Raw genomic sequence first — 9,551 nt, 5'->3', positions numbered from 1 at the left:
GCCTTATATGGTGTTTTTGGGGTGGTAATTATGCTAATCTCCGCGTGCACGAGCAGCTGGATACGAACAGGTGGAAATTACGCAGCTCATTTACACACTTTTCCTGAAGATAGAAGAGTTTGTTGAATCTGGCGTGACATGTTCGTACGAACCCTTTGTACGAACAAAAGTAAGAGAAACAGGATAAGAATACGAACATGTTCTTGCATGAGGCYCATGTTCTTGTAATGCATTTTCRGATGATTTGTCTCTTCAGTGATGTCAACAATAGAACTGCTGATAAGGACTTCTTATCAGTAACAAACAAATGTTCTTTTGTTTTTTTTTCTTTTTCCAGAGTTTAATTTAAAATGAGTGTACGTGAAAATAAAACAATTCAAAGTTTGGATTTCCAGCTTTAAGTGCATCACTTTTTTTTTTACTTCTGCACTCGTAGAAGTAAGACAATTTTTCCCTCCCTCCTGCCTTCCCTCATCTTCCCTACTTTGCTACTTGGGAGTCTCCTTTACGTTTTCATCTGAAACCAGAAATTAACTGTGATTACTGATTCGGCTCCCCCCCCTACGTGGCCATGAAGGGCTGTGGATCTTAAATTCTCCCAAATGTTTACGTCGACTGAGGCTCTGCCCCCCCCCCCCCCCCCCCCCCCCACTCCCGTCTGTGATCTGGTTCGTGAAAACAAGCTGAAGGCCGCACAGAATGAACAATCACCATCAGTATTCTGAACCATGGCTGGGCAGGTTTTTTGGGGACTAGATTCTTCGGGCTCATCCTACAGATATTCACACAAGTGCATACAACACTCATGGCTCCAGATACACACACCCTAAACTCACTTACTTCTCTGGCTAATAAATGTGCTCTTGCTCTGCAGAGTTTTTTTTTTCTACAAAAACCATAATGTGTCACATTTTGTGGACATAATTTTTTTCGTCTTCTATCCTCTTTTCATTTTTTTAAGGGTAGCACCTCCTCATAATGATCTTTCATGATGATGATCCTTGCTCTGCGCAGGGGTCTATGGTTGCAAGACCTGGGGGCACCTGTTCTATGTTTGGTTATGTTCTGTCTTCTTGTGGATGGGTGTTCTGAACTGTAATTCCATTGTGCTTTGTACAATGACAATAAAGGTTTATCTTATTGAACTTTTCTTTAAAACTTCACTTTAAGATTATTTACCTCCATTTTAATTCTTTCACCCAAAAAAGACATATTGTACTTGTTCTGAACATTCTTTACGATGTGCTTCTATAAATAAAAAAAAAACACGTCCACCCCCTCATGCATTTACATGTGAAACGTTTTGCAGGAAAATAAAAGAGTTTGCTCTCACCAGCCTCTTTGCCATGGGGGTCTTATCCTCACTGGGGAGGTGCTGCTCCAGGGCCAGGACAACGCAGTTAGCAGTGATGGTGGCCAGGATCATGTACTCAAATGGTGTAAAGGTCATAAAGTCAAGGAAAGCTCTTTAATCACATCAGAGGGACACAAAAACAGACGTAGAAAACAAAGAAAAYCACAAAATCTGGAAAACAGAGTAAATTTCACAATAGGTGCTATAAAGGAAGGCAAGTCTGATGGATGTATAACTGACAGGCAAATTATGACATGGTTCATATTTTCTGGTCCTGAAAGCAATCCGTTGGAGAGATTGCCGTATCCATGGCAACATGCTTTTAAAAGCGCTTTTCATGAAGAGAAAGCGAGCAGGTTAGGGAGGGTACGAGTGTGAAGTCACCTTGGCCCGACGGCGTGAGCGCACAGGTTTACAGCACAACATCTCTTCAGGTTCTTTTCACTTGCGAACCAGCTGACAAAAACGACAGACGAAACACAGATTTGCACCGCAGTGTGTCTGCAGAGAGTCCGTATTTGATACTAAAGAAGACTTGTTTTTAATTAAGTCTGCTGAATGAAAGGTTTCACTTGGTCRAATAAAAAGAGAAGATGCAGATTAACAGTTTGTGCATACAGGACAAAAAGCAGCTATKAAAGTGTATGAGTGCTGACTAAATGATTTAAACAAGCTTTTCTTATACTAGCTGTTGTCTTTAGTTTTACGCCACTGGAAGTGAATATACTCATTACTAAAATACATCTTTCTGTTTTTATTAGAAWCCTAAAGGATTATTATTACATAAAACTCAAGTTTGATCCAGATCCAGAATATTATGAGAATGTTATGCTGCACTTCAGTGGTTAGGTAAAGCCGTTTCAAACCAACCTGTTATAGTTGATCATTTCTGAGTTGAACTTGTTGAGGTTTTATTGTTTCTGCTGGGTTTTGTAATCTTAAGTCACAACTTATCTTGATTTCTTTCAAAGTTTTATCAAAAGGAAGCAACAATTCATAGTTTTTGTCATTGATTAGGATTATCTTGTTTGGGGGATTCCTTTTTTAGATTCTGGAGTTGTACTTATTAAAAGGGGCAATATCATGTAAAATCAACTTTTTTAGCTTTATATCATGTTATAATGTTATCCTCTCATCAAAAATATGCCCAGAGTCTTGCTTTGACTCATTCATGCATGTTTGAGAAATCCTGTAGTGTCCTGAGGCAGCCAAGCAGGGGAGCAAAGACGACCGGTTGGGACTAGAACCGCCTTTTGGACTGTGTCAAGCTGAGCTTCCTCATCACAGAGCACACCTCCCCACCCCCCACGACCCGCCCCCCTGTTTCCAGGCAGATGAACTGAGCAGCTCGGACTCAGCCCGACACAAGTCCAAACTTTTTTCCGGGTAGATGAACCGAGCCGCTCGGACCTGACAGCAGCCGGTGAGTTGGCGAAGCAACATGTATGAGTCTGAAGCATTCCGGTCACACATTTTTTTTGTTTGTTTGTTTCTTTATCAGTGCGTTTGCTAGTTTGTGGACAGTACTACGAATTCGACCTGAGGACATTTGGGATTTGGGTTAATTTAGACTTCAGATTCATGGGACCTGATTCAACTCGTATCGAATCGTTAACTCGAGTAGCTCAGCAACTGACCAGCTCTACCTGCCACTCCGGCAGCAACAACTAGCAAACACCTGGTGAAAACCATTTCTGCTGAGCTCCCAATACTACTTCTCAGTGCAGCCAAGGAAACTACACTGAGCTTCCGCACCCCGCCCCCCACCCCCCCACAACAAAGCATGCTACGACGCTCCAGGTTGTAAACAGCAGAGAAGCAGCTGTGATGACGTGCTGAAATGGGCGTGACGGATCCGCAGGAGGTAATAACAACTAAAGGTGACGTAGTTACTTTATYATGGTGTAGAATTCAATATATGCCTGGGAAACACATAAGATTGCCCCTTTACATTCTATTGATTTTTGTATTTATTTTTTGATACAATTAGGCCTGCATAAAATCTGGCACCATAAGCCTCAATACCGGCATAGTTACTTCCRGTATTTAAAGTCGAGGTTAAACTCTAGTCCTTTGCTCCTTTACATTTGCTTTCTTGGTGCCTTTTCTACACAAACATATGTATAGATTAGTTTTATTAGGATTTTACGTGATAGCCTAATGTCTTCAACGTGAAACGTTGCCAGATGTCAGACAGACTGCAGAGTTGAAAAATAGGTTTGTATCATCACTGTTCAGACCAATGAGGCGTACTGAATAGAGGCGCTATTATGTGACTTGTAGGAGAGAGCGGCCATATTGTTCAGGGCAAGGACAGGCTGGTGAAGCTGAATTCTTTTCATTTAATAGAAATGCTTGTCAGTACATATTATGGAGGTAAAAACATGTAAAGGTCCACACAAATGAATRATGTTTCTAACAGGCAGAAGCTAACCAATGAAAAACTAATATTTATGTGCAATCCTACACAGAAATCTAGCCCTGATAAAGTGTTTACATTGTCAGCCTGCCCCGTCCAATACGATGTTGCACTCGTACCACAGTGGTCAATCTCCTCAAGCATGCATGACACTTCTAGTCAATATATCTCATTGATTTAGGCTAAGTGTATTTCAAAGGACAGGAAGCAGGCATAAATATATGTAGCTCACAATGGATTGCAAATACTGACTTTAAGCACATCAATTAGTAACTGTTACTTTCTGTTTTATTTTGAAAGTCTGCTCTTTGTTCTGCTTCCTGGCATCTGATTTTGATCATTATCAGCACATTGGTTCTATGTTTTATGATTATCTCCTCACATATAAGTCTCGCAGTTTCAGTCTTTTTTTTGTCAGATCCATGTTTCCTCTTTGCTTCGTGCTCATCCTCATTTATTTCAGTTTGTCAGTTTGATCTATTTGGTTTCTACAATAGGGATGGAAAATTACAGCTCTTAATGGGATCCACATCATTAAGATCAGCTCACAAAGTACCTTTAACTTTTTTTTAACATAGAGCAAACCTAGAGTTTCATAACAGCACAGCTGTAATACTCTAAGTTTTACAAAGTATTAAAAAAACTTTTTGGCAAGTAAACTCTTCAATGATTGTCGCCTCATTGTGTCTATTGAGGCGTAATGAGCTCCTCTTCCAATATTTAACTTCAACAAGTTGTCTTGAAAACTTGATCTTTGCGATTTTTATGTTTCAGGGTTTTTTTTTTTTTTACATTTCACTGGGTTTAAACATTTACCACACATATAAAACGGTTTTCTCAGTGTGAGACAATATCAGTCCTAATATTTGTGACATTCAGTCCAACTCAGCTCCCGTGMGGAATGTGCTCCTCGTTATTAATTTGCCTGACTTGAATGAAACGGGGTCACTGACTCACAGAGGAGCGCAGGAACGGGGCCCTCTGGGACACAAAATGACTCACTTTGACCACAACGTTGCCACTGAAAGTGGTTGAAAATAGATAAAGTGGGAAATACTTCAGAAATCTCACCCACACTGTTGATAACACTCACCTGTTAGCATGTCTATTTGTATAAGTTTGAGCCCGTTTACACAGGAAACAGCTACCGAGGCACAGAGAAAACTGTGCTGATGAATGTACCGAGCTCATGTTTGTTCACTTATTTCATTTTGAAATTTCCCTTRTTAAAGTCTTTTAAAAATACTTTTCCAACGCATCATCATACATGTCACATTTTGTCCACATCCGATCAGTTTCTGATCAACTCAGGTTTAATCTCTTAAAAAATGTTGTTTTTTTTCTCTCATTGATTGAACTACAGCAGAGAAAAATGCACTGACTGGGTAACAACTAGATCACTGCAGGAATGCCACTTATTTCCAGCCTTCATTGATCTGCCTTGTATAAGGTACAATGTTAACGCAGTAAGAGTGGAAAAGTCCTCAGTCAATATAAAGTCCAACATCTCAAGCAGCTTGTTTCATGCAACAAAAACCCCAAATATAATCACTGACCAAAAACTGTAAATTTAAGAAGTTTGTCAAAGTTTCAAGATGTTTTCCTTCACAGAATTTAAGTTATAAAGCATTGTTTTCAGAGTCCTTGTGTTAAAATAATTTGTTGGATGAAATCTAAGGAAATTGGAACGATGCAGCTACTGTTATGTGATGAAAGTCGGTCTCACTTTGATCATTAATGTGCTTTCAAATGAATACTCAAGAACTTCTGGTGCTCTGTAATTAAGTGTGCAACAACCAGAGCTAGTAGTTTGTTAAAAAAATTGCAAGAATTTGTTTTTGCACCTACAGCCTCAGAATTTGGACACCACGAGTCTCGCTGCAGTCAACACTCTGACACGTGCCGTTTTTCACAGCCCTGATCCACCGCATTGCGATCCGGGCCAGAATCTCTTCCCACATGCCTCAGCCTCTGTGATGCCCACAGTCACATCGCCGCACCGCCAGTGGCCAGCTAGTGTTGACCACTAGTCCCACTCCCACACACTTGCAGAGAGCATGTGGTTAGGTAACAGTGGGAGACTGGCACGGTGCATTTGAGGGGGTGTAAAGGCAGATCGAGAAGCAGGGAGACGTGGCAGAGCTGACGATGCTATCCAAAACATTTCAACAAACACAAAGCAGAGCAAGGATATAAAAGATAAACAGATCAGCATCCTATGTCTAACCGTATAGCTACAAAGCTGTGGACGTTGATGTCACCGGACAAATTAGCTTTGAGGATAAGTTTGGTTAAGTTCTGGAGAGAGACACCAGAGCAAAAACGCTGCCTGGTGAATTTGAACCGACACCTACTCACGGCCGGGTTCATATTCCAATGAGCACTAAGGCAGCAGAGATGTGCCTACATGCCACCCCCACAGTGAGCAGAACTGTTTCTAATGATCACCACATGCTCTCTCTGCCTCCCTCTGCCAGAAACAAGGACGAATCAATAAGYTCCAAGATGCACACTAAAAGCTGCTGGGTTAAAGCCCACCCAATTTGTTACCCAAGTGCTGGGTCAAATTTGGACCGAGCCAATTTAAACTCAGTTGTCGTTTCAACACAGCATGCTGAGTTTCATTTTCTCCCCGAAAACAAGCAACAATTTGCCTTGTTAGATGATAACAACTAGAGTTGGTGACATTAGCATCAATTAATCTGTGCCAACTAATGCCTCTTTAACTAGCTGTTAACAGTGTGGTTTTTACTGCCTTATTTTAACCTTAGTCAAGTCTGATTAAAAGAGGGTCCAACTTTATGACCCAATATTTGGTCAAACCAAACCACCTTACAACCTGACGGTGATTGAGTTATTAAAGGAGACATATCATGCTTTAAATCCTTCTTTGTCCCATTTAAATCATTCAGTTGGGGTCTTTATAAAGTGGAACTGCAATTGTAACTCCACACACCCCTCTTTCAACTCATTTTGATGCTGTCTCTTTAAATACAAAAGAGGGGTTTTCACACACACACACACACACACACACCCCTTCCAGCTTCCAGAGCCTCAATTCTAGTTTGATAGAGGGGTTTACGACTATAAAGCAACACAGAAATGTTTTATTTATAAATTAAAAGACGGCAACAAGGGAAGACTTGTCCATCCAGACTTAAATGTTGGTGTTAGAGTAAGAGGAAGATGGCCAAACCTTATTTGGCAGCTCTGTCGCAAATAATTTGATGTACTAGTTAGAAAATGTCATAGAAATTGGAGAAAACTGAATGAGTTAATGTGACCCAAACAAAATATAAAGATATCTACTCAGCACGAGGAGAGACTAAATTTAAATTTCAGCACTCCTATAGGCTCTAAGTACACAATAAAATGCATTTAATGGTTAAAAAAGTAAATTTTGCATGATATGCCTCCTTTAAGTGAATGTCTGAGGAGGTGTGGAGTAAAGTTCATGAAATATAAAAAAATAATAACCTGGAGATGCAGGCAGGGCAAATAAAMTAATAAAAGGGGGAAAAACTAAAAGAGGGTGGCTCATGTCGCTGTCCATGGTGCTGAACTTATTCCTAAAGTTATATTTTTACCTTTAAACCGTTGCCGTAAAGGATATGGCCACTCAATGATTCGCCTGGCATATTTCCTAATGACGTTGTCCTCCGCAAAGATGAAGAGCGACCKGTTGACGGTGAGGCAGTTCTGCCGGTGTGGGACCGGGTTGTACAGAGCCATGGTCCGGGCCCGCTGGGCCTTGGCTTGCTTCAAAGCCATGTGCCCGGCCGAAGCCGCGTCTTGTCCGTCTCCACCGCGCTCCACGTCCCCGTCCCCGGAGTCCACCGTGGTGGGAGCGCACTCGTCTCCAAACCGAGCCATTCTATTCAAAGAGACAAGGAGAGGACTGACTTAGAACGGGTTTTACGATTTAAAAAAAAAAGGCAAACAACTCAAAAGACGTCCACCTTCAGTCCAATATGCTTATTGCGCGCTAAAAATCCTCCAAAAGTTGCAAAAATTATCTCACTTCATATCCACAGAAGGGGAAAAAAACTAGATCAATTCATTTGTATCAAGAAAATCTTCCATGCGCCTGATAATAAGTGGAGGCTGCAAACAAAACTGTTTAAAAGGCGCGTCGCGAGCAGCACTGGAGAACTTTTAATGTGCGCGCCTCTTTAAACTCGGACAGTTCAGCGAGGGGGCAAAGAAAAAAAAAGAAAAAACATCCACAGTTTGCTTTTTTGTAGTTCTCTACCAACATCCAAGCCCGCTGAGATCTGACAAACAGTGCTGATCAGAAGCCAGCGTGCGCTCATCAGATAGAGAGCTCCGAGGGACACCTTCCAAAACTTTACGCATCTTCTCTGGTAAACTTATCAAACRCGCCGCAGCGTGACAAACAGTTCAGAGCATCTACTCTTAGCATCTTCATTTAAAGAAAGAAAGGGGAAAAAAGCTTTTAAAAAGGACAGAAAAGAGGTTTTTTCACCTGCAGGAAAATCATCAGCCAAGAGCCGAGCGCACCGTCAAAGTCCCCTCCCACAGCGCTACTCCGTGGACATTTCAAAATTCATCTGAATGAAAGCTGCTAAAGAGGAGGGACGTGCATTTTGTTACCATGGCAATTAGAGTTTGTTGAGGATGAGCAAAAAAAAAAAAGGGAAAAACAAAACACATCCCCGAGAAAATATGATTATATACAGCAGGCTGTGTGGGTATGCACTTCAAAAAAGAAGAGAGAAAAAACACAATTATGTAAAGATGCTTGTGGGTGCTGTGGGAAAAAGGAAAAAAAATGTGTGAAATCCAAATAAAACTCAAATACTAGACAAAGCACATGTAACAAAACAGTGTGTGTGTGTGTGGGGGGGGGAGTCAGGAGAGATCCATCATTTCAACATTTTTGACACTTTTTTTATTAACAGAAACAGACTCGAGCTATTAAAACCTCCCCAAAACTGGGTCGTGGTGCTAATATTGGAATAAAAGTCAGGGGGTAAAAATAGAACATGAAATAGATCTTATTGGGCTGCTCCCTTTTTTGGAGGCAAAGCAGAAGAAAGCGGGGGTCTCTTTCTCTCTCTCTCTCTCACACACACACTGGCTGCCACAAAAGTGAGACCTCATTAGGCAACTGGACGCTCTCACTCCATCTGCTGCCCACCCCTCATCCCCTCCTCTCCCCCCAATGTTTCCCTGAAGATGACCACTTCAGCCCCCACAGACATGAGATTACCCAACCGAGCGAGGGCTTGTTTCCAGAGYCCGAGGCTGCATGCTTGTTGCAATTAAAATCAATCAATCCCCCCACCCCCATCCCCTTTGAAACCCCATCATAATAGTACATGATGATTGACAGGTATGTTTCAGAGCGTGCAGACAGGTAACCAGGGAGGAGGGACTGTGAAAACGAGGCGACAGAGAGAGAAAGTGACAAAATCACGCCTGGSAAACAAGTCCAGATCAAGGGGAGATGTAAAAAAAATGAAGATTTAACAAGAGCTATGAATAAGTTTCTATAAGCTCCAAAGATCCTTGTTGCCTCCATAATCTGCATGAAGCAGGAAGGCGTGTTGCTTCATGCAGAGCAGCAAAAAAAAAGCTTCAAATGATCAAAAGCAGGATGTTAAATATGATAAATATAAAGGACGCAATCAGCTTTCAAACAAATACTAATTACACATAAAAAAATTCCTTGTGTGTCACCCAACAAAAATATTTGTCTATCTTTGCAAACAGTACATCTCTCTCTCTCTCTCTCTCTCTCTCTCTCTCTCTCTC

At 41.3% G+C, this 9,551-nt stretch overlaps 1 protein-coding gene across 1 annotated transcript in view; it reads right to left on the bottom strand.

The window, feature by feature from the left end:
- LOC106533741 (voltage-dependent R-type calcium channel subunit alpha-1E) overlaps positions 1-7,647 on the bottom strand; it is a gene marked incomplete at both ends in the record, with an annotated part of 28,811 nt that extends 21,164 nt beyond the window's left edge. Inside the window, 2 exon segments of the mRNA XM_014030171.1 lie at positions 1,334-1,439; positions 7,387-7,647. Of these exon segments, the coding sequence (XP_013885625.1) occupies positions 1,334-1,439; positions 7,387-7,647 (367 nt within the window).
- Between the last annotated feature and the right edge of the window lie 1,904 nt (positions 7,648-9,551).

Source organism: Austrofundulus limnaeus, unplaced genomic scaffold (assembly GCF_001266775.1).
Source record: "Austrofundulus limnaeus strain Quisiro unplaced genomic scaffold, Austrofundulus_limnaeus-1.0 Scaffold1011, whole genome shotgun sequence".
NCBI lineage: Eukaryota > Metazoa > Chordata > Actinopteri > Cyprinodontiformes > Rivulidae > Austrofundulus > Austrofundulus limnaeus.
The sequence above is the reverse complement of the archived record's forward strand: the minus strand, read 5'-3'. Positions and strand labels throughout refer to the sequence as shown.